This window comes from Gracilinanus agilis, chromosome 3 (genome assembly GCF_016433145.1).
Source record: "Gracilinanus agilis isolate LMUSP501 chromosome 3, AgileGrace, whole genome shotgun sequence".
Lineage (NCBI taxonomy): Eukaryota > Metazoa > Chordata > Mammalia > Didelphimorphia > Didelphidae > Gracilinanus > Gracilinanus agilis.
The window spans coordinates 669,521,906-669,546,802 of record NC_058132.1 but is presented as its reverse complement, the minus strand read 5'-3'; the positions used below and the strand labels follow the sequence as shown (position 1 = coordinate 669,546,802).

Here is a 24,897-nt window from a genome sequence, read left to right as displayed (position 1 = left end):
CCTAGAACTTGGAGTCTAGACCCTAACTCATCACTGTGTTTCTGACCTTGAGTAAGACCTTTAAGTGTTTTAATTCAGTTTCTCCATCTGAAGACTAAGAATTCTAGCACCTTGCCTCATAAAGGACAAATGAGAAAATGCATGTAATAATGTTTTGAAAACTGAGATGTGCCCTACAGATGTTTGCTATCACTGCTTTTATTTTAAGTCTTATTTTACCCTGCAAGATTAGGGCCTTGCTCTAGATCAGGGGTCGGCAACGTATGGCTCTTGAGCCATATCTGGCTCTTTTGAGGGCCAGATATGGCTCTTTCTGCAGGAGCCATAAAGTCAATTTTTTTTCAGGCGCTGTCACAAGAGCGGCACTGTGAGCACTGTATGGCTCTCACGAAATTACATTTTAGAAAATGTGGCGTTTATGGCTCTCACGGCCAAAAAGGTTGCCGACCCCTGCTCTAGACACTTGCCCCCAAATGCTACCCTTGATGAGACTCTTACACTTGTCTTTGTGCGCGAATAAAAACTATTTTGATTTCTTCACTGAGCTTCTTCCTTGTGTTTTAAAATATTCTCTATTACTCAGATTTCAAAATGGAATCACATTAAAACTAGCTGGCAATAATCGTGCAATACCCATGCAGAGACTCACCGATGATGATTTTGAAATTATTACCTATCTCGTAAAAATACATAGAACTATTACAGGTATTAGTTTTAACTTAATGTCTTAGTGCCTTCAGAATTTAACATTATCAAGGTAGTCAGCCATCTATTAATTTGTGCCCCTTAGGTTTGGATGTTAGATATAACCTGATAAGTGATTTTGGAGCGATTCATGCTGCACAGCTAATTGAGGTTTGCATTATTTTTACTCCTAAAATGTTAGTTTTCTTTACAATAATACCTACCACTTAGCCGTTATAGATTACACTGTTTCTCCAGAATTCCAGGAATCTTGTCCTTTAGGGCCAGGTCTTCAATCTCAGATCACATTTTGATACTTTTTGAGTGGATCTGGACTCGGAGAACACAGGTTGCAGTGAGAATATCAGAATTACCCACTACAAGCTTATCATGGTAACAACAAAACATCACACGAATGGCAAAATCACCATTCAAACTACAAGTGTAGTCTTCCTCTTTCAAATGGTAGCTGGGATTATGTTTAGCGTATTGGGTTTAAACAGGGGTTTTTCGTGGAATTCAACTGGGCACTGTGCCAGCTGCTTCTTTTTTGGTTGTCAAGACTTTACTGGAGAAAACTCCTTAAAAAATCAAGTAAATGAACCTCCCTACGAAAAACATACATTCCACAGATTGAAACATGCCATTTTTCACTTTATTTCCTCTGTGAATTTTTCTCGTGTGATGTGTCTTCTTTCATAGCGTGGAAATATGTATCGGATAACATATCATATTCCAAGCTATCTTGGGGGATGGAGGGAGGAGGGGTGGAAGGGAGAGAGAGACCATGAATTGCAAAATACTAGAAAACGATTATTGAAAATTGTATCAACATGTAATCTGGAAAAGATAAAAATTTCAAGTTAGACAAATAAAAGATTTACCCTAGTGAACTCCAAAAACAACAGCAGTGACAACTCCTTTTTCCTCCTTATTACAGGAAAACCCAACAGTCATCTACCTAAATCTTATGTTTAATGACATTACGACTGAGGGGGGAGAAATAATAGCCAAAGCCCTCCATGTAAGTATCTGCCTCTGAACAAAGCAAAGACAGCTGTCTCTCTTTGATTGTGGGCAAATCTGTATTTTGTATATGTATCTCAGGGAATCACAGAGATTATTTAGTTCGTTAAGCCTTGCAGATTCCTTAGGCATTTTAAACTACTTTTATACACCTTAAGGTGTATGGGAGATGGAGGGGAGCAGGTAGAGTAAGACTGGACTGTTGATTTTATAGACATAATTAGCATCTCTGCAATTTCTAATCGTGGAAGGTGGTCTGGGACACTGAGAGATTAAAGTACTTGCTCTGGATCACAAAGCCAGTCTGTGTCAATGGTGGGACTTGAACAAGGTCTTCTTGTTTCCAAGGCCAGCACAGCACTTTTAAGAATGTACTTGTCAAAACTATGAAGCGTCTGGAGATAGCCTTGCAAAATATTTATGGAAAGAATAAAATAAATAAACCATATAGAATTTTTCAAAGTCAGGGAAAAAAATATTTAAATGGGGAGAGTTTTCCTAAATTCTGACCATAGAAATGACCACAATGGCATTCAGGTTTTCTGATCTACTTCCAGGTTTGGTGGTGACTACTTAGAGCCTTAGAAAGGATCTAGTCCAACTTCTCACCTTACAGGTGGTAAAGTGGCTAGGGCCGTCAATTCAGAATCAGGAAAGCCTGGGTTCAAATTGTGCCTCAGACATTCATGGTCATATGATTCTCGGCAATTGGTCTTAATTCTCTCTTCTGTGAAAGGAAATTGGACTTGCCAATTCTAAATTTACTAGCCTGTGAACCTAAGGCCAGAGAAAGAGAAGTGATTTACCCAAGACCATTTCACAAGTCTGACGAGTATAAATTATTAGCTAAATAAGCTCTGAGTTTGCAAATTGTTTAATATTAATGATTCTTGGGATTCTCGATCTCAAGCCAAGTCCTTTCAGGGGAATTCCATAACTTAAAAAACTTAAATAGTTTAACTTTTGAAATTTTTCCTGCTTAGAGAAATCAGACTCTCAAATATCTAAGAATGACTGGGAACAAGATTGAAAATAGAGGTGGAATGTCTTTTGCCACAATGCTTCAAATTAATTCAACATTAGAGAAGTTAGATTTGGGAGACTGTGATCTGGTGAGTAAAATAAGAATAATTTTTTAAAAGAATACATTGCAGCCACATTCTGGCATGTGGATTAGTGGGAAATAGCTCAAAGAATAAAAAAGCTTTAAAAAATAACTTTGCCAACTCAACATTTTTCAGGAGACGACTGACTACTCATTACAGTTTTATGTAGTTCCCTGAAAGCTCACCAGAAAGGAATGCATTCAGAGTACCTAAAGGTCTGAGTCATCCCCCTGCCTCTCTCCCTCTTTCTTGGCCTTTACTTAACTCCTCATTCTCTGGTCCCCTGGGCTGTGGTTGCTAGTTGTGACTCAGTTTCAGGAGTCCAGGTCAGCATGAGTCTGGAAAACTCTAGGTAAAAGCAGTTCCAGGAGAATCCCCCATGTCCATTGGAAGGTAAGGCAGTTCTGGGGTCACCCTTGTGATAGGATTCATTCTGCGATGAGCATTAAAGGAGGATCCAGGGACATCCCAGTTATCCTGCTCTACCTGCATTTTCCAGCTTCAGCAGATCTGAATCTGAGAGGACTTAGAAGAGTCAGCCTCCCAGAACCTAGAAATGTCCTGCCTATAGTGAGCTAAGCCTGAAACAGGCTGGCCATTGGCTGGCCTGGAGGTGCCGTCACCTTGACCTAGATACATTCGTTTCCTTAAGCATCAGGTTTTTATTCTCCTTAAGTTACATAATTTTAAAAATCGTGTCTTTGCTCTGTAATTCAATAAGAATTCACTTCTTTTCAGGGGATGCAGAGTTTGATAGCAATGGCAACTGTACTAACCAAAAATGACTCAATTAGAGGATTAAACTTAAACCGCCCTATTCTTAAGACTGAACAGGTAAGAACCTGTAAAGCGGTTCTTTAAAATAATGTTGTGCAAATAAAATGTGTGAAGCTTTTTTTAATTTCATAAACAGCTTGAAAAACTTTTAGGACAAGGTACAAACTATCTTCTGTGAACTCCAGGCTACAAAGAAAAATCATTTTGTTTAAAACAAATATCCTACATCAATCCTGGCTATAATTTAAAAACAAAAACAGCCCATCCCAATTCTGTAGCGCTTTAAGGTAGGCAAATGTTTCCCTCCAACACCCTTGCGAGGTTACATATTGCAAGGACTATCATCTCCATTTTACAGATGAGGAGCAGACTCAGAACAGCTTAGTAATTGCTCCATGTCTTAGAGCAGTAACATCAGAGCAGAGATTTGAGCCCAGATCTCTAGACCCCACTTCTGGTTCCCTTCCCACTACTGAAGAGCTCTTCTCAGAGAAGACTTCGTCACCACCAGAAGACAGAGGCAGCTGGGTGGCTCAGTGTTTTGAGAACCAGGTAGGAGGTCCTGGGTTCAAATCTGACCTGAGAAAACTTCCTAGCTGTGGAACCCTGAGCAAGTCACTTAAGGGCCATTGCCTAGCCCTTACCTCTCTTCTGCCTTGGAACCAATACACAGTAGTGATTCTAAAATGGAAGGTGAGGGTTTAAAAAAAAAAAAAAAAGACAGGTTTCTTTGCTTCTTAATTTAAGAACCATCTCTATTTCTCAAGCAGTTTAGCTGAGAGGTAGAAATGTGATCGATGAAGGACACAGAAAACACCTGCTTCTAAGAGCAGTATTACAGCTCTGGAGAACTCAAGCTCTCTGAGGGAGAGGTGAGATTAGGAAATGACCACTCCTGCTGGACTGCTAGAAACACATCTGAAATATTTATCCTGGCTTCCTGTTTGCACATCTTCACTTCCTTAACTCCCTAGAAGGTGGGTCCTAATGCCACGATGCCCATTAAAGCTGTCAGAGGGTCACCAAAACCGTACTTCATCTTGGTCTTCCTTGGGTCTTCCTATGATCCTTTGTGAACTGAATGTCAATAATAAAAACATCTCCCTTATGTTCCGCTAGTGCCAGGCACAAAAGAAGAGCTTTAATAAATGCCAGCTGACCGGACTTGCCAGAGGAACATAAATCACAACAACCTTCTCTGACTTTCTAGATAACAGAAGTATTTACTCTCATTTTGCAGATGAAGAAACTGAGGTTCAGTAACTTGTTTAGGTAACACAGCCATTAAGCCCCCGTTTCTCCCAAGTCAGTCAAAGTGTGCTGTCCTCTTTTGTTATCCTGATTTCACCCACCTCAAGAGGACCTGGAATTGGGCCAGCTGTTTGAGCACAGGATTTCTAGTGATAGTTCCTGGTACTTTGAGCACGTGGGCACAGGTGGAGCTGACTTTCCATTAAGCATGCCAGCCCTCAAAAAGCTCACAGTCCAATGGGGGAGAGGGCATGGATGAAAACTATTCAATATCAGTATGGAAAAGGAGCTTAATCAATGTTTGTTGAATGAAAATGACTTAGTCTGTGTTTAGAAAATACTCTAGAATAGGACAAATTAATATTTAGCCATTGATAGCTTTTGTGTTGGATGGAAAATATAAATAAAGCCAAGTCTCTTTTTAGGAGGAGTCAATAGTGCATATAAGCCACATGTTGCAAAGAAACTCAACTCTTATTGAACTACACGTGTCTAAGCATGATATTAAAAATTTTGGCATGCAACAGTTGTGTGAAGCCCTTTATGAAAATACTGCTCTACGTTACCTGGATGTCACCTGGTAAGAGCAGACTTAGCCATACAATCAGAAACCGTTTACTCACGTATGCTCCTGTTGTAAAAATTCCATGCAGAACAGAATGTTAAAAGTAATACCTGGAACAATTTGGCAGTAATTTCTCTTTTTTTAAAATGCCTAGAAAATTCCATAGTCTTTTGTATGTCACTTTAGACTGTGTCACAAAGTTTAGGCATTCCTTCATTTTGGTGAGGTATCAGAAGCATAATTTCAACATATAAATTCAACATATGTTCCTGACATTACATGGGAAATTTTTGCTGTTAAATAAGATTATGTAATGGCTTCTTACAAGCTCTAGAAATTGGGATGCAAACATTTTAAAAGTCTAGTTTTAAGCAGCTTTCTTGGAAATCAATTGATGAAAAGCATTCATTCATCTAATAATGTTCACTGCTACATATTAGGTAAGTGCCCTTTTTGTACACATATTTTCTACCTATTGAATAAGAAGCATCGTGATCACACGGTTTCAAAAACAATGCATTTTTTTTTCCTATCCTAGCAACAGAATAACTCGTGATGCAATGAAATTTTTGGGAGAGCTATTAAAAAGGAATAATGTATTGGAAGTAATAGATCTTTCTTATAACAGAATCGAAGATGAGGGTTCTATGTATGTGTGTGAAGCCCTGGCATTTTACAACACAAGTCTGAAAGTGTTAGTATGGATTTTTAAATTTGTTACGGTTCATTCAATTTCAGCAAAGCCTGTTACCTATAGACCAGTGGTTCCCAAACTTTTTTGGTCTACCGCCCCCTTTCTAGAAAAAATATTACTTAGCCCCCTGGAAATTATTATTTTTTAAATTTTAATAACAATTAATAGGAAAGATAAATGCACCTGTGGCCATCACTGCTCCCCTGGATCGCTGCAGCACCCACCAGGGGGCGGTGGCGCCCACTTTGGGAATCACTGTTATAGAAGATCATTAATGGGATTCTAATATTCATGGCCATTTTAGGTTTTAATTTTTCAGTACTACTTTACAATTATTATTACTTTACTTTTGATTTTCCCCTTTATCCAAAAGTTTGTTATATCGCATTTGAATACAAAGATGCCTGCCCCTGCCCCTCATAAATTATGAAAAGATATTCCAGTCTGCTCCTGGCTTTGAAAAGCAGTATTTTAAAAATTAACCTTTATTTTGCTCTAGGTTGATCAGATCACAGGAAAAACCAAGGTCTGGATGCCCCTGCCAGTCTTAATTAGCAGAAAGCAAAGATAGGAGAACACATATAAGGCAGATAACTTGGGAAGTCTTCCTCTCCCAATCTGTTAGAGAAGGCAAGACACAGATGCAACAGTTTAGCTATAGTTGGGGTGGGGAAGAGGAAGGAACCACCTTTTTATTAATCTTTCCTGCTGGAACTCTAAAATAGTCCTATTTGCTGAGACATACTCCTCTTCAAGTATAAAACTTCATCAAACTTTTTCAACATACTAAAACTCTGTCTGCAGCTTTTATAGAGCTTTTCTGGCTGGAAACAAAACAAAGATTTTACAAACAAAAACAAGACAGACACAAAGAGAGCACAATAGAATGTTTCAAGGACTGGTGTTAATTTCTTTTGCCATCCCATTGTTGCTAGCTTTAACTTTTTCAATTTGCAAAAATAACCAAATTAAAACATTCTCAGCTGAAGTTATTACAGATCTATGTTATATATCACATAATGCAATTGCATGCTGTTTAATCATTACCACTTATAAATTCTTCCTATACCTGGGAAGCCTAACCCATTCTGGTCATAAATCTTGCGACAGTGACTTACCCAAAATGGGTAAATGTCCTTCTCACATGAACCAAAATTCCACTTAATATTACCTGTTTTTCAGGCCTATTCCTCCCCTTTTTACATCTGCCTCTTCTTTTATACTCAGAAATAGAGATTGGAGAGAAGGATTCTAGCCGTCAGAGGCAATATCCCTAGGGAATGTTTCTGGAAGGCTATTGGTCAGGTTATTGTGACTTGACAGCTAAAATGACTGAGGAGACGGTTAATCTTGATTTTCTGTATCCAGAGTATAGTGCGGTAGGGACTTCCTAGATAGATTTCCACTAAGGCAACAATTTGTCACTAATTTACCTGAGGAAGAGAAGTCTGTCAAAACCAGAATTGTTAGTTTTAGAATTCAGCTAAACCTTAATTTGTAAAATGTTAAACACAAATTTTTGCCCTCAGGTAACAGTGAGAGGGTAAGGAAGTTCAAGATTGTGCCTCAAACCTGAAGCCTATTCCTGAAGTTTTTATTTAAGCTTCTGGAAGAATGGCCTCCCTCTCTCTGGAAGGATCTTCCTCTAAAAAAGCCTTGAAAGGATCGCTTCCCCAAAAGGAAATCTTTCTTGAAAGGCCAGAAGCCTCCAAGAGCAAACCACACTCAAAAAAAAAAACAAAACTCCTATTAACTTTGGGGAACCTGTTTCTTTCCCAAATGTTCCATACTTCATGAATGTACTCTCCTTCTCGCAATATATTTTTAACAATATAAAAATAGGTCAGTCACCCAGGATTATCTATGTCCAATTACACATTTAACATGGATCTTACCCAAAGAGTATATGATTGTTGGGAATAAGGAGACACCTCCACTAAACCTCATTTTACCTATCAGAAAAGCAATCACTCCCATGTGGAATAAAACCTCTTCTTGAATCCAGAGTAAAAAAAAAATTTTTCTGGTAAGGAAAAGAAAGAATCAAGGTCCCTTCATCAGCCATTTTATAAATGTGTTGATTAAGCTAGCATTTAACCAATAAATTAATGTTAGTGATCCTCTTGATAATCAAAGATATGGAAGTTCCTTCATGAAGGTCTATAAATACAATTTGTGAGTTCATTATTCAGTTCCTCCCTTGGATAGACCAAGACTTCTCCGATTGGTGAACAGATAATGAGGTTGGGGGCAGGTGGGTGGTTCAGTGGATGGAGAGCCAGGCCTAGAGACAAGAGGTCCTGGGTTCAAATCTGACCTTAGACACTTCCTACCTGTGTGATCCTGGACAAGTCACTTAACCCCCATTGCCTAGCCTTTACTGCTCTTCTGCTTTGGAATTGATACATTGTATTGATTCTAAGATAGAAGGTGAGGGTTTAAAAAAATTGTTAATAAAGTTGTCCATCAAGACTTTCAAACCTTCCCCACCTCCAAAGGTGATGGGGAGGCAGCGGGGGAGTTGCAGTCATGTACCTAGCAGGAAGAGTTTTATCTACCAGATTTTATTGGGAAAAAACATTCCTGGGAGTCCCTAAGAACAAAGGAAATGTCAAAGTCAACAGACTCATTGAAGTCTCTAATCCAGAACCTTAATATGGGAATATGATATACTAAAAAAATAATAAATTATCCCAATTTGATACTAGTTCTAAATCCTCTTCAAGTATTAAACCAGAAAATTATTGCCCTTAAGAATACTTCTCAGGAATGTCTTTAGTATTATATAGAAGTATAGCTAAGCTAAATTGGAGGAAAAGGTATTTGCATTATCAGAGGGTTAGTGACCCACAGAATTTCTCAAAGTCAGGAGGTCTGGTGTTAATTCATTCAATTAGATTCTAGTACTCCTTCCCTTCATCCATCCCTGCTACATTTCAACTGAGGGATACTAAAAAACGTTTAACTATATATAACCCTTCAATCATAATGCTCAAATAAAAAGGTCAGGCGTTAAAAACCTTATTTGTTGTTATTAAAGCAAAAGATCTAGACTCAAAAGTATAGCTCAATTAGAAAGCATCGTATTTTTAAGCATCCAATTGTAGATGATTTTAAGTACTTACATTTTTGGAAATAATCACGGATAATTATAAAGTACAAACTATGAAACACTTTGAAAGACTATTGCTAAGGTTTTGTTAAGATTAAACAAACTGTTTTGGCAACAGATTTCATATATAACCCTTGAATCTGTAACTCTTCTTGTGTCTTTGGATTTCTAAGGCACCTAATATTTTCCAATTTTCTTTTTAGACTATCTCTAGTGAGCAATCACATAACTGGAATAGGACTTGTTGCTTTCTCAGAAGCAATGAAAACAAATACCACACTTTCTCATATTTATATCTGGGGAAACAAATTTGATAAAGAAACATGTCAGGTAAGTATTTCACCCTTTGCATTTCAAGATCCTCTTTCTTTTCTCATGTCTAATGCATGTGTGTTACCTATACCTTATCAGAGTGAATTCTCATTCTCTTTATGAGATTTTAAAATTTTGATTAAAAAATACATTTTATAAAATCTAGTTATATTGGTGACTTCTGAGATTGGAATTTCTATAGATAAGATTTCTTTGATCCATACTTGCTAACACTTTGTGAACTCTCCCCTGCTAGACTATGAGCTCCTTGAGGGCAGGTATGTAGGACAATACCTCCCTCATATTTAGTAAATGGTTAAGGATGTCAGGCTTGTAAAGAATTAAAAGAAAAAATATAGGTTAGAAATGTCAGACTTCTGCTTGAATTGGTCATATGAAAGGTCTTCCCAGTTGTGCTTCATATATGATCTAAAAAGAACACCAAATTAAAAAATGACCAAGAACTACAAAGAGAAACACAAATGAGCACTTTTATCTATCCAGCCTAAGATTGCATGGCAAGACAGCCAGAAGCTTGTAGATGCCACAAAAGGTGTGTTTCCAGAGAATCTAGCACAAATGAAGATAAAGAAGCCAAAAGCCAGTGGCAGCACCCTGACTGGAGAAACCTCTGGGGAAAAGAGCTACAAGAGACTATAGCAGTGCCTGAACTGGGGTAATTTCATGGGAAAGAGTGGTATCCCCAAGCAACAATCTCCATGAGGGGATAGAAGACCATACAATGCCCTGGCCTGGGACAACTAACTGCAGAGTTCTGATGGGCATTTGACAACTGTAAGCACACTCAGCACAAATATAACAGAAAAAGTAGAAGCCAGTGGAAGGAACCCAGGGAAACAAAGTCAGAACCAAACCTGGCTTGGCCAACCCCCATTTAAGAAGGGATGGAGCCTGGTCCAACTCCATGTGCTAAATCAGGAACTAAGGCTAAAAGTATGAGTAAGCAGAAGGTACCAAACACTATTAAGAAATATTATGGGTCCAGATACACCTATAACCAATGAAATTCTCTGGAGGCTGTATTTTTTATTTAGGAAATAAATATTTTTTTAAAACTCTAACCTCAGACCTTTGGGGACATGTTTTATACCAACCATTTTTATTGCACCTCCCCTTTCTTTTTTAAAAAACCTTTACCTTAAGCTTTTTGAGGTCAGAGACTATCTTTTGACTCTTTTTAAATCCCTGGAACATGACATATAGTGCCTGTTAATATGGTAGGCACTTAAAAGTTCATCAATTGAATGATTCATTGACAAAATAAACCAATTATATTCAAATAAACAAAAATCTTTGCCTTCCATCTCAGAATCAATATGAAGTATCGGTTCCACGGCAGAAAAGTAATAAGGGTTAGGCAACAGGGATTAATTGATTTGTCCAGAAACCCACAGCAAGGAAGTGTCTGAGGCCAGATTTAAATCCAGGACCTTCCATCTCTAGATCTGGCTCTCAATCTACTGAACTAAATAGATGTCCCCGAAATATTAGTTTATTAACGATCACTCAAAATTTCTAACTAGCCAGTAGACTCCCTCCACAGTCCGAACAGATGCTAAAAACTCAAGCAGAGCCCAAAAAAGAGAAACATGAGGGTGAACAGCCAGGCAGCAAGGCTGGGGAAGAAAAGAAAGCAAGAGTGTGGACAGAAGAGTAGAGCCCCAAAAAGCCGACTTCTCCCATATGCCTTATATACCCTTTGTGACATCATCATCCAGTTCCTCCCCAAGACATCCCAAGAGGTCTCTAATTAGAGAACAGAAACAGGCTCCAAAGGAAGTAGGATCAGAGATTAGAATTCCTTTGTCACAGGAAGAGAAGTGTCCCAAGGATGCCAAGAGGCTCACCAAGTGGCAGCCCAGAATGGCTGAATAGCTGTACACTTCCCAACATGGTAGCTGCCTACCTAGTTCCCAAATTCATTACCTAGTTCCCAAATACAGACAAACAAGGAGCATATATCTACCCAGCCCTTAAAAGATCTAAGACAAAAGAAAGGAAGCCCTAACCCAATTACATAGCTGGGATGGAGGTGAAGGGTACTGTTTACTCAGTTTTAAAATCAAACTGCTTCATCTTGATCCCAAAGGGGTTGTAAAGGGGGAAAAGGACTTTTCATTACTATTCCAATGCAGCATTAATTTTCCACACACCTAAGAGACAAGCCAGGAAAGAGCAACTTTACAGCAGTAAAGTCAAACTCGGAAATGGAGGCCACTAAACTGAACATAAGGATCCCTGTGAGTCACATAGTGACTTAGAAAACCACATGTTAACATTATCCATTTTTTCTTATATTTTTGTTTATTTTGTTAAATATTTCCCAATTATATTTTAATCTCATTTGGATCACATTTGAGTGCTATGAACCCCTTAAAACCCATGGACCACTGTTTAACACCCCTGCTCTACAAATTCTATAAGCAGAACATCAAAGAAAAAATAGTTTGGTCACAAAGAAGAGAAAAATAGCTGGGAGAAATAAAGCAAGAGGTTTAAAAAAATTAAAAGTGACGCATGAACTCTGTAGGAAAGAACTGGAGGAAGAAATAGTTTATAACAGAAAGTGAAAAAACCTGATTCAAGTAATAGACTCCATAAGTGATTCTATGAGACAAAAGAAGTATGATAACAAAATCAAAATATTGGGGAAAATAGCTTTAAAAATGTAAGGTATATACTTTTTAAAATAACTGATTTGGAAAATGTATAGAAAGGCAAATCCTCCACATCAAAGAAAGAGCCCTCCAAGCAGCCAGATAGAATTCAAATATAAGAATCATAGTCAGCATCACAAAAGACCTGGGAGCTTCAATTATAAAGAGAAAAAAAAAGTCTTAGAGAAAATACAATATTCTAAAAAGCAAAAGACTCATGACTAAGAATGCCCTCTACAAGGCTAAATATAATCCTAAAAGAAAAAGAGGATCTTTAATGAAATAAAGGACTTTAAAGAATTTCTAATGAAAAGACCAGAACCAAATAGAAGTTTTAAAATACAAATACAGGGTTCAAAAGAAACACATGCAGATAAATCGCATATGAACTACTGGAAAGAGCTAAATGATGATGAAGTACTCATTCTTGAATTGAACTGAAAAAGCCATAAATGAGCTTCTGGAAAAACAAAACAAAACCAGGAATAGATGGACATACAAATGAATTCTATGAAATATTCAAGGAACATTTCAGCATTGCATAAACTATTTGCCAAAATGAGAAAGAAAGTAAACTATCAATTCTTTAATACAAATATGATCTTGATAACTAAACCAATAGGGAACAAAAAAGAAAGAAAACTGCAGACTAATGTTCCTCATTAATCCTGATGAAAAAATATTTATTAAAATGTTAGCAAAAAGATAATTATGGATTTATACCAAGAATGCAGGGTGGGTTTAATGTCAAGAAAATTATAAACATAACAGACTGTATTAACTTTAAAATATAGCATCATGGCAACAGATAAAAATAGTTTTTGACAAAATATAATAACTTTTAAAAATCATTAAGAAGCATAGGAAATCATATTGTGGCTCAAACAAAATTATACATATTCATATACACACATGATATACATATGTGGACTTTCCTCTTCAAGGAGCTAGGATGACAGAGTAAGGAACTCTTCAAACTCATTCAAACCCACCTCTAAACAATCACAAGGAAAAAAAAAGTCTCAAAAAAAATTTCTGGCGCAAAAGAATCAACAAAAGACAAGGTAATATAAGTATTCAGCCCAAGACACCATAGAAGGACAACAGGAAAGAACTGTCTCACTGGGCAAGAGGGGAAAGCAGTCTAGCTCACACAGCATTCTGGAGAACTTCAACAGAAGAAGCAGCACAAGGCACAGAAACCAGCAGTGCAAGGAGCAGCCCAGTGTAGTTGAACTTCAGCATATAGGCACACACACTCAGAAAAAAACCTGGCCTTACAAAGTTATTTTAGTAACGAGCAGAGCTCAAAAGAGGTCAATAAAACAGAAACATGTGAAGCCATAGAGGAAAGTGTGAAAAGATGCCAAGCCCCAAAAGAACCATCAGAAGAGTTCAAAAAGGAGTTAAAAAATCAAATAATAAGAGTAGAAGAAGAAGTAGGAAAATAAATGAGAAAAAGAACCAACTGCTTTTGGGGGAGAATGGGGAAGGAAATATACTGAAAAAAAAAACCAACTCCTTAAGGATTAGAATTGACCAAATAGAAAAGGAGGTAAAAAATCCATCAAAGAAAATAACTTCCTAAAAAAAACACAGAATTGGTCAAATGGAAAAGCACAAAAGCTTAATGAAGAAAATAACTTAGAATTGGACAAACGGGAACTAGTCGCTCTTTAAGACATCATAAAACAATAAAATCAAAAAGAATGAAAATGGAAGAAATTTTGAAATAACTCACTGGGGAAAAAAACTGACCCAGAAAATTAGGAGAAATAGTCTAATAATTATTGGACTACCTAAAAGTCATGAGCAAAAAAAATCCATCCTGTAATGTATAATCCAGTGGAATTGCTTGTCAGTTCTGGGAGTAAGGAGGGAGAGCATAAATCATGTAACCATGGGAAAATACATAAAAATAAATTTTTTAATCCATCCTGGAAACCATATTACAAGAAATCATCAGGGAAATATGCCCTAATATTCTCAAACAAAAAAGAAAAATAGAAATTAAAAGAATCTACCAACCACCTTCTGAGATAGATCCTAAAAAATCAATCCCAGGACTATTATATTCAAAATCCATAACCCTCAGAACCAGGAGAAAATATTGCAAATAGCAAGGAAAAAAGATTCAAATATTATTGAGCCACAGTCAGGATTGCACAGGTCCTAGCTGCTTCTACATTAAAGGACCAGAGGCCTTGGAATATATTATTTCAGAAGGCAAAAGGATCAACGATTATATCTAAAAATCCCCTACCCAGCAAAAATGAGCATAATCCTCCAGGGGGGAAAATGAACATTTAAGGAAATAGTGGACTTCCAAAGCAATCCTGACAAAAACACCAGAGCTTAAATGATGATCAAATTCAACACTCGAGAAGCATTAAAAGGTATACAGAAAGGGACAGCTGGGTAGCTCAGTGGATTGAGAGCCAGGCCTAGAGATGGGAGGTCCTAGGTTCAAATCCGGCCTCAGACACTTCCCAGCTATGTGACCCTGGGCAAGTCACTTGACCCCATTGCCTACCCTTACCACTCTTCCACCTATAAGTCAATACACAGAAGTTAAGGGTTTAAAATAAAATAAAATTAAAAAAAAAAAAAGGTATACAGAAAGAAAAATCTCCAGAGATTCAGTGTTGTTAAACTGATTACATTCCTGCATGGGAAGATATCTATGATACTTAAGATATTTAAGGTAATAAAGTACTTAAAATTCTTAGGGTATTTAGGATACTTAAGGCCATTGTCACTATTAGGGTAGTGGGAAGAAATATACTTAGAGAGCAAGGAGTAGGTTGAACATGGTGGGATGATATACAAAAACAAAACTGAGGGATAAGAAAGAGAAACAGAACACACTGGTATATAAGGGAAAAGGAAAGCTAGATGGGGGGCAAGTTATCTCACACAGAAATAAATGGACCTTTCAATAATATGATAATGTGTATCTAAAATTAAGAACCAGCATTATATATCAGAGAAATGCTAGAGACCCTTCCAGTAAAATCAGGGGTAAAGCACAGATACTCATTATCAACATTTCTACTTGGCATAGTTTTAGAAATGTTCACTATAAGACCAAAAAAAGAAATTGAGGGGAAAAGCATAAACAAAGATGCAACAATTTTTAGTTTTTTAAAGATAATGTAATTATCTAGAGAATCCTAGAGATTCAACCAAAAGTAACAATAACTTTTGCAAACTAGATCTCTGGTTTCTGTCTCTACAAAAAATGACTAAGCTGTATAACATCTCTAGGATTGGGCTAGAACTGTGAGATTTGGGCTTAATTTGACTACCCCTCAGAAGCCCAAGTTGAACCAAACGAACCTGGCCATTACTATAAAGAAGTCAGTTCTTTTTAGTGGGTCCTCAATTTCTTCCTTTGAAGACTAGGTTAGATGATCCCTAACTGGTCCTTTTAGCTATAAAGTGACATTCTGAGGGTTTATGGAAAATGGAAATTAGCTTCAAGCCTTCTCCTCAAGAGCATCTAATCAGGCCTCTTCTATGTCAAGTATGAAGAAATAATTAAACTAAGCACCTAGTTAACATAATTCAAGTTGGAAGTTACCAAATAGCCACCTCCTCTAGGGATCATTGATTTAAAGCTAGAAAGAGCCTTAGAAATCATCTCCTTTACTGATGATCAAGAAACTAAGGTAAAGAACAAAACAAAACAAAACAGTTGCTTAAAGTCACACAAGTGTTAGGTAGCAAAGGCAGGAATTTAGTCTGGTAAATCCATATAGTGACTTGACTAATAGGATTTAAAAATGAATATGGAAGTTAAATGGAGGAATACTAAATGCTAGGACTGCTGAATGACAGGGTAACTGTGCATCCGCCAGAATGAACATGTTAACCAGCTATAAAAATGAAGGGGTTTCAAAGATACAGAAGGAAAAACAATGTGACATTCATTGAGAAATAACATTTACAGCATGAAGTAGTGATCTAGAACACTTTGATTGTATGAAGCTAAACAAATAAAGGAATTATACCCATAAAGCCACCCCACTCTGTGAAACTTGGTCTTTATTTTTTAAACTTTGATAGAAAATGTGGTAGAAATTAAAATATTTTAATTTAAACCAGTGTTAATCTCCTACAAAAACAATTTTTTCATTTTCATTTCAGGCGTTTTCAAACTTAATAAACACAGGTCGTCTAAAACAAGAAAATACAGACGTGGAGCCCTATGAAGTCGATGACTGTGTGTATCTTGCAGAGCTCTCTTATGGTGTTAAAAAACATTATTACTGGACACCAACTTTTGGAGAAGTGGACAGTGCTGAAGCAAATTCAGGGTTTGCTGTTGTTCCAACAGCTGCACATCCATGAAAACAAAAGATCTAAGTAAGTCATTTCTATGTTGGGTTTTTTTATCTCTATGTTTTATTGTCACAGATTTGATATGTTACTTAGGGTAGTTCATTTATTTCTCTTAATTGATTAAAATAATATGTCACTATTTTAAAAGGCTATAAATGCAATGAATATAATATAAATTTCTACAAATATTAAAACATAGCTGATGTTCTTAAAAATTAACATAAGTAGGAGAGGCAGCATGATGTATTAGGAAGAGGGCCAGCCATAGAATCAAGAAAGCCTAGATTGAAACTTTATCTCACACTAGCTGGTAATTATGGGTAAATCACCTAAATTGTTAAGTATGCAAAAGAACATACTAGGAGTACACCCACACCTATGAATAACAGGTCTAAATTTCTTCCTCTTCCCTGACTCCTACGTACCATGTATGCATGCATGCATGTATCTATATGTGTAGATGCATGTACATACATGCAGACAATAAAATCTTGACCGAGCCCCCCTTTGCAAATATACACACAAATATCACACACACTGACAACACTATATGCTGATCCCCACGTAAGAGACAAAAATGTAAAAAAAAAAAAAAAACAAACCTTGTCCATGTTACCTCCTGTGAATCCATCTCACCTGGTCATGGACATAGCAAGCCATTTCTCCCACACTCCCCTAATTTGTGTGCTACCCTTTAGGAGCTTATCATATTATACACTGTGAGATTTTGATCTGCACCTAGTTTCTCCAAGACTGCTTACTATTTTTCCTAAGTTTTGTTGAATGAGTTCATGCTCCAATTGCTGAGTTTTTTGTGTTTATAAAATATCAGGTTACTATGCTCATTTGCTTCTGTATGTTATATTCTTAATATATTCCACCAATCAATCTTTTATTTCTAAACTAGTAGTAAATTTTTTCATTGTTAAGACATTGTGGGATAGTTTGGTATTTAGTACTGCAAGATCCCCCCTTCCTTCCCACCTTTTTTCATTAATTTACTTGAAATTCTTGACCTTTTATGCCACCAGAATTTTATTTTCTTCTAAAAAAAAAAATCCTTTAGTTCCACTTATATGGAAGGGAATAAGTAAATTAACTCAAGTAGTACTGTCATGATGCTGGCTCAGCCTATCTATCCATAAGTAATTTATATTTGTCCTGTTATTGAGATGTCTTTATGTAAAGTATTTTGTAACTGGGTTCATATAGTTTCTGGGTGTGTCTTGGCAGGTAGACGCCAAGTATTCTATACTGCCTTGAGTTATTTCTATTGGAATTTCTGTTGCTTCTTGCTGGATTTTGTCAGTAATACACAGAAATGGTGATGATTTTGTGTTTATTTTCTATTTCACAATTTTGTTGAAGTTGAGTTTTTCTAGTGGATTCTCTAGGGTTTTCGTAAGCAAACCATCATCATCTACATAAAAATGGTCATTTTAACTTTGTCTATGCTTATCCCTTCAATTTCTTATTCTTATCTTATAGCTATAGCTAGTATTTCTAGCATTTTTTTTTTGAAAAGTAAATTATCATGGGCATCCTTGCTTTACCTCCAGTCTTATTGGAAAAATTAATAATCCCCACAAAAAATAATGCCGATTCTTGGTTTTAAATGCTAATCATTTTAAGGAAAGTTCCATTTGTTCCTGTGCTTTCTAATGTTTAAAAAAAAAGAATGGGCATTGTATCTTGTCAAAAGATGATTTTTTTTTTTACTTTACAAATATAATTTTTGTTTTTGCTATTAATGTGGGCAGTTGTGTTTATAGTTTTCCTAATATCCAACCAGCTCTGAATCCTGACATAATTCCAGCCTGGTCATAGTATATGATCTTTATATGATTATCTTGCTATAGTCTCCTTGCCAATATTGTATTTAAATTTTTTGCCTCAATATTCATTGAGATATTGGAAGTTTTTCTTTGACTCTTATAGGGATCTTTAATGTCATAAAAGGAATTTGGAAATAATTCTCCATTTCCTGTTTTTTTTATTTATAATTTATATATATAATTTGTTTATATTTTTAGAAATTTTATGTAATATTGGAATTATTTAAATGTTTGACATAACTAATTTTTAAATCCATTTGGTCCTGGAGTGTTTTTTCCCTTGGGGAGTTTCATTTACGGCTTGATCCAGCTTCTTCTTATAATATAGGGTTATCTAAATACTCTATTTCCTGCTCTGTTGATCTGGGTAACTCATATTTTTGTAAATATTCATCCACTTCCTTTAGATTGTCAGTTTTATTGGCATATGGTAGGCAAAAGAATTCTAATAATTTCTCTTTCATTGGTTGTGAATTCAGCTTTTTTCATTTTTGATGCTAGTAATCTAATTTCTTCATTCTTATTTCCAATTAGCTAATAGCTTTTGTTGGTTTGATTGGCTTCCTCCTTCCACCCCAAAAAGCTGTTTTATTAATTCAATGTTTTTGTTTTGTTTTGAATTTTGTTGAACTTTCATTGATTTTCAGGATTCCTATTTTGTTGTTTAACTACAGGCTTTCAATTTAATGGTTTTCTAATTGGGTTTGTTTTAGTTGCATAGCCAATTCTATTGTTTTTTTTTTTTTTAGTTGAATAGCCAATTAACTGATCTGCTCTCTCAGCCCAAAGAAAACATTTAGATGCCTGAATCTCTCTAATTTTGGTGTGTTCTCATTGTTGTGTGTTCATATTTAATGAAATTACTGGTCATTTTAAATTTATTCTTTGACCTATTCATTCTTTAGACTTATTTAATTCCCAATTCTTTTAAAATCTTTCCTCCAATGGAATTTTGCTGCATGTAATTTCTATTGCATAACTGGCAAATTATGTATTCAATATTCCTGATTTTTCTGCGTTTGGAAGGCTTTTGAGCCCTATTATATGATTAATTTTTTGTGAAGATATTATGAATAGCTGAAAAATAGGTATAGTCCTTCCTGTTCCCAATCAATATTCTTAAAAGGGATATCATAACTAACTTTTTTAAAGTTTGTGTAGGTCCTTGACTTCTTGTTTTATTTTTGTTGTTAGGTCTCAGAAGGAGTCGACTGAAGTCTCTCCCCATTATATTTTTACTTTATATTCCTTTTATTTATTATAAATAAAATATATTTATATTTCTGTAATTCATTTACTTTTTTCCTTTTAGGAATTTAGATACTATACCACTGGGTATATGTGTTTAATATTAATTCACTATTAGATACCTTTAAACAAAATGTAATTTCTGTGTATCTCCTTTAATGAGGTCTTTTATTGCTGTTGCTTTGTCCAAAATGATGATTGCTACACCTGGCTTTTTAAATTCAGCTTAAATATAACAGATACTGCTCTAGCCCCTCTTCTTAACTGTGTAGCTTTGTTTCAACTGGGTTTTTGTGTGTGTGTGTGTGAATAATATATTGTTGGATTCTAATCTGATATTTCATGGAGGGGAGTTCATCATCCTATTCACATTCAGTTATGACTGTTGTTTTTTTTTTTCTTCCTTTTCTCTTATTCTTCTCCTGTCCCCAGCTTAAGAATTTGTTTTGCTTTTCACTAATCCCTTCTTCAATTTATCCTCTCTATTCTCTTATTCTCTTTCCTTCCCTTAAGCCTTTTCCCTAATTCCCTGTTGGGTGAAATATATTTATGTACCCAACTCTATGTATTCTTCTCTCTTGATAACAGATCAAGTACTACCTATTTTCCCTCTACTCCTTGCTTGTTGCAAAAACTACTACTATACCCTATTTATGTGAGATAAATCTCCCCCATGCTTTCTCTTCCTTCCCCCTTTTTCCAGTGTATTCCTCTTCCTCACTCTCTCCATTCTTCTTAAGATCACCAAAACATAACAGAAGAACTTTATCTTACTAGACTCTCTCTCTGGTCCCTGCTAATAATAAAAGAGTTCTCAGAGTATACATATATCATCTTTCCCACTAAAGATTAGAATATCATGATTCCATAAACAATGTAAACACTGCTTAAATCTCTCATTGATTGCTCATTCAAGTTTAACTTTGGATCTCTTGACTCTTGTGCTTGCATGTAAAATTTCTATAAAGCTCTAGTATTTTCATCAGATATACTTAAAAGTCCTCTTTTTCATTAAAGATCCACTTTTCCTCCTCTAAGATTATACTAAGTTTTTTGCAGGAAATTATTCTTGGTTGTGACACTAAATAAATTTGTCTTCTAGAATATCATATTCTAGACGTTTTACTTCTTTAATAGTGGTGGCTGCTAAATCTTGTGTGTTCCTTAACATTATTTCATAGAACTTAAATTCATTCTTTCTAGCTCCATGCAGCATTTTTTTTTACCCAAAATCTTGAATTATGACTAGAATAATCCTGGTAATTTTCTTTTAGGGATTTCTTCCAGAAGGTACCACTGGATTTTTTCTATTTCTTCTTACACTCTGATTCTAAGGCAGTATTCTTTTATGACTTCCTAAGATATGATGCTTGGGTCATGGTTTTGAAGTAGTCCACTGATTCTTAAGTTCTCTCTCCTTAATTCATCTCCTAGGTTAGTTGTTTTTTGCTTTGAGATATCTCACTTTTTCTATTTTTTGTACTTTGGCTCGATTTTTAAAATTTTTGTATTTCCTTGTCAATAACTTCTCTTTAAAAAGTCCATTTTAATTTTCAAGTTATTTTCATGGTTAATGTTTTATACTTCTTATTCTAAAGCTCTCATTTCTCCCATTTTTTCCCCTTGACTGTTCTCACTTGGTTAAGAATTTTTTTTTTAGCTCTTTTTAAAATTTTTAATTCTTGCAAGAATTCTTGAACTTGTTTTCAAGCTGCATTGTTCTTTGAGGCTTTGTTTGTAGATGTTTTAGTCATTCTACTTTTGGGGGTCTGTTTCTTGAATTTCCCTTTCATCATAAATAGCATTTCTTTGAGGGGAATGCCTAGCTTGAGCTTTTTCCTCCTTCTGCTTTTTTCACTATGAAGGAAGGGCCCTGCTGTCAGTGCTTCCCAAAGTGAAATAATCTAAGATAGTCTGTTTAGTGTCCTCCTTTTCAAATTCTACAAGCCCCTGTCTCTACTGTGGATCTATTGGCTTATCCTTGATTGGGAGTTTCAATAGGCTGCCACCAGAGACAGCCATTATTATAAGCCTGCTGGGCGATTGCAAATGAATAATTTGTTCCTATTTGTAAATAGGCTGAGAGAGTGCAGGAGATGTTCTTGCATGTCCAGGGTAGGATTTAAACAAGTCCAGGTCTCTTTCTGCCACACTCCAGTACCTCACAGAAAACATACTGCATTAAGTCAAGCAGAAGAATGACTGCCCACAAGGTGCTGCTCTCCAGATGCATCTCTTTCGGGATGATGTTGTACCATTTGTGGTTTTTTTTTAAACCTAAATGCCATTGATTGCTCTTTGCAGGAGGGACTAGATAGGCAGGAAGCTGTGGTTGGTCTGTTGGAGCCTTTGGGCTGGCCAGGATTCCGTAGGGTAGTGGTCACACTTGAAGGCGCCCTCTACAGGGAGGCCCACGTGCCGGGGCTGTTTTTCTGTCAGCTTCATCAGCGTCATATTCGATTTTCCAAGGTGGGTTTCAGCCACTGCTTCACCCAGCTTCTTGGGGATAAGATGGACAGGACATGAGGCAGAGTCTAGGTGGTCTGATTTGGAGCCACCTAAAAACAGTGGGCTTAGTGAGTTTATGCTGTCCACCCACCCAGTCACCAATCGGAATAGTCCAGCCCTAGCTTAGAAGCAATGGATCAAAGTTGGCAAGGAAATAAAGAAAAATGTCTAGCAGTCACGCAAGACCAGAACATATTGTCTCATCGAAGTCTTTAAGTAAAAGTTGATAACTTATTGGTTATATTTTGGAGAATATTCTTGTCCATGTATGAATTGGGCTGATTGGCTTTGAAGGTCCCTTCCAACTCTTAAAATTGTTACTCTGTACCAAAAATCTTCAGTCTTCCCAATCACACAATTAACTCAGAGATGTCAAAAATACAAGATCCCATTGTGTGTGCTCCTGTTGTATACTGCATTTTATTCATGGAATTGCAATATTACACTATTTCAGAGTGAAGAGAATGTGGTGGAGGTACACTAAGTGCAATGATCTGTTACCTTGAACCATACAAAATCTGTAAATTTCTTTTGAATATGATTTCATTAGCAAAAATTGACATTTTGTACCCTTCAGCTAGGTTACAAAAGGCATTATTTATTTCTTCCTTAATTTCCCTGGATAGCTATTAGCAAAGGTAAGAAAATAAGACAATGAAAGAAGAAAAAGAATATCTGAAGAGTGAAAGCACCAAACTCATATTGCCACTAGTATCCCATTTCAGAGAATCATACTTAAGGATGGATGACCTCTGACCTATCCTCCTGATCAGAATCATGTTCTGCTTATAATTTCTTTAGACAATTCAACCAACATTTCGTAGGCAGTTATTTTAAGCAAGGATGAATAAAAACAAATTGTCATAAATTTCCTTTTCACAAAAGTCATATCATTTTAAGATCAGAGAAGATCACTCAAGCTGAGGATTTCCCAAAAAACAAAGCCAAACCTAGTAGTGGTCTGAGTCTAGTGTAAGGGGATGTAAAATGTGCCTTTGTCTTGCCAAATCATTCTGTGGTCCACAGTTTGGAGTCAATTGTTGGCCCGTCTATCCCTGTCCAGATAAGAAGAAAACCCTGGTAGGTAGTATAAGAATTTTGTACTGGAATAATGGTGATCCTTGACTTTGGTCCTTCTGCTAGTTTTGCCATTTAATATTTACTTTATAAAACTCTTAATACTGTAGCACCATACTTCAAGAGATCCATTATTTCAAATATGTGCGTGGCTCTACTGCACTGATACAGATTGCAGACTTGGAACTAGAAGAAACTTTAGAGGAGATAGTCCAATCATCTCCTTTTACATAAAAGGAAACTGAGGTCCCCAAAAGTTAAGTGACTTGCATACATTGTGCAAACTCTTATTAGGCAAAAGTTACTTCATACAATAAAATGTAAGCTCCATAAAGTAGGGCCTGTTCATTTTTGTCTTTGTATCTTGTGTGGCTAGCCCAGTGTCTGGCATAGGATATGTGCAAGCGGTGGAAATAAATAAGTGAAAGCAATCAAATGATTGTTCAAGATTGCACAGGTAATGACAGAACAGAATAGGTCTTTTGACTCTAAAGCCAAGTAGTTTTTTTTCATTATGTCATAATATATGAGCTGCTAAAGGCAAAAAAAAAATATTATCAATTGATAGCAACCTTCTTGCAACATAATTTTTAAAGTCTCTTGTTTATTATTGTTCTCTTAAGCATGATGTAAAATTTAGAGGATATCCCAATTTTTCACTATCTTCAACAACTTTCACCTTGACCTTTCTGACTTCATCCCTATATCATTTACCTTTCTGAAACGCTAATCCTGTTTCTTTAAAGCCCAATTCAAACACCATAGCCGTGGAATCTTTCTCCATCTATCCCTATTTCTTATAGCATTGATTTTCCTATGCAACATTCTAATCAGCATGAGAGTATTCAAGATAACACAGAAGTAAAAGCCCTATTTTGAGTCAGAGAGCTTACACTGCCACTTAATTAACTTGTTAAAGTCATTTAACACCTCTAAACCTCGATTTAATTTTCTGTAAAATAAGGAAGATGGACCAGATGACCACTGAGACTTCATTTAGGTCAAGCTCTAAGATTCTGTTTATATTGAACTGAATACCTAGTACAGGGCCCTACACAGAACAACTGGCACTTAATTAGTATTTACTAAAACCCCTAATTTCTTAATATTCTTAAGAGGTATGACAGTGGACATTTATAAAGTCCTTTAAGGTTTGTAAAACATTCTACATAAAGCACTCCAAATCCTATTGGCTCCATTTCACAGATAGAGAAATAGGTTCAAATTAGTGAAATGACTTGTCCTGGCCTTTTCCAATTCCAGACCTAGCTCTTGTCCCACAGCCCCGCACAATCTGTGGGATCAAATCTCCACTTATCATGGCTTTCCCATTTTTATTTCAGGTTTTCTTTCAGGGTCCTGTTCAGACAACTACCAGCCCTTTCTTTTCATGGGAGATGGATGTTTCATGATTAAGAAATGGCTCCTTTACAAACCCTTTAGTATTCAGCCTCACTAAAGCTTTAAAGCTTGGGTATTTTCATCATGGAAATCTTTTATAACCTCAACACCTCCCTTTTGACCAAAGTAAAATCAAGATTATAAACTCAGCTGGTTTCTCCGCTTTTTGCAGACAATGAAAAAAAAGGGGGAGGGGGTGTAATATATTTACAGAATGAGATATGATTATAAGGCTTGCTTTGCTTTTCTTTTTATGGCTGCATAGAACTCTCTATTGGG

The 24,897-nt window shown here is 36.1% G+C and overlaps 1 protein-coding gene across 1 annotated transcript; it reads left to right on the top strand.

Moving 5' to 3' along the window:
- Window positions 1-485: 485 nt before the first annotated feature.
- LRRC34 (leucine rich repeat containing 34) lies at window positions 486-24,760 on the top strand. The gene is made up of 10 exons (XM_044669547.1): window positions 486-705; window positions 791-855; window positions 1,625-1,708; window positions 2,694-2,822; window positions 3,555-3,650; window positions 5,270-5,424; window positions 5,948-6,103; window positions 9,419-9,545; window positions 16,355-16,573; window positions 24,561-24,760. Exons 1-9 carry the CDS (start codon window positions 486-488, stop codon window positions 16,556-16,558), a joined length of 1,236 nt encoding a protein of 411 aa, XP_044525482.1. The 3' UTR covers window positions 16,559-16,573; window positions 24,561-24,760.
- The last annotated feature ends 137 nt before the right edge of the window (window positions 24,761-24,897 follow it).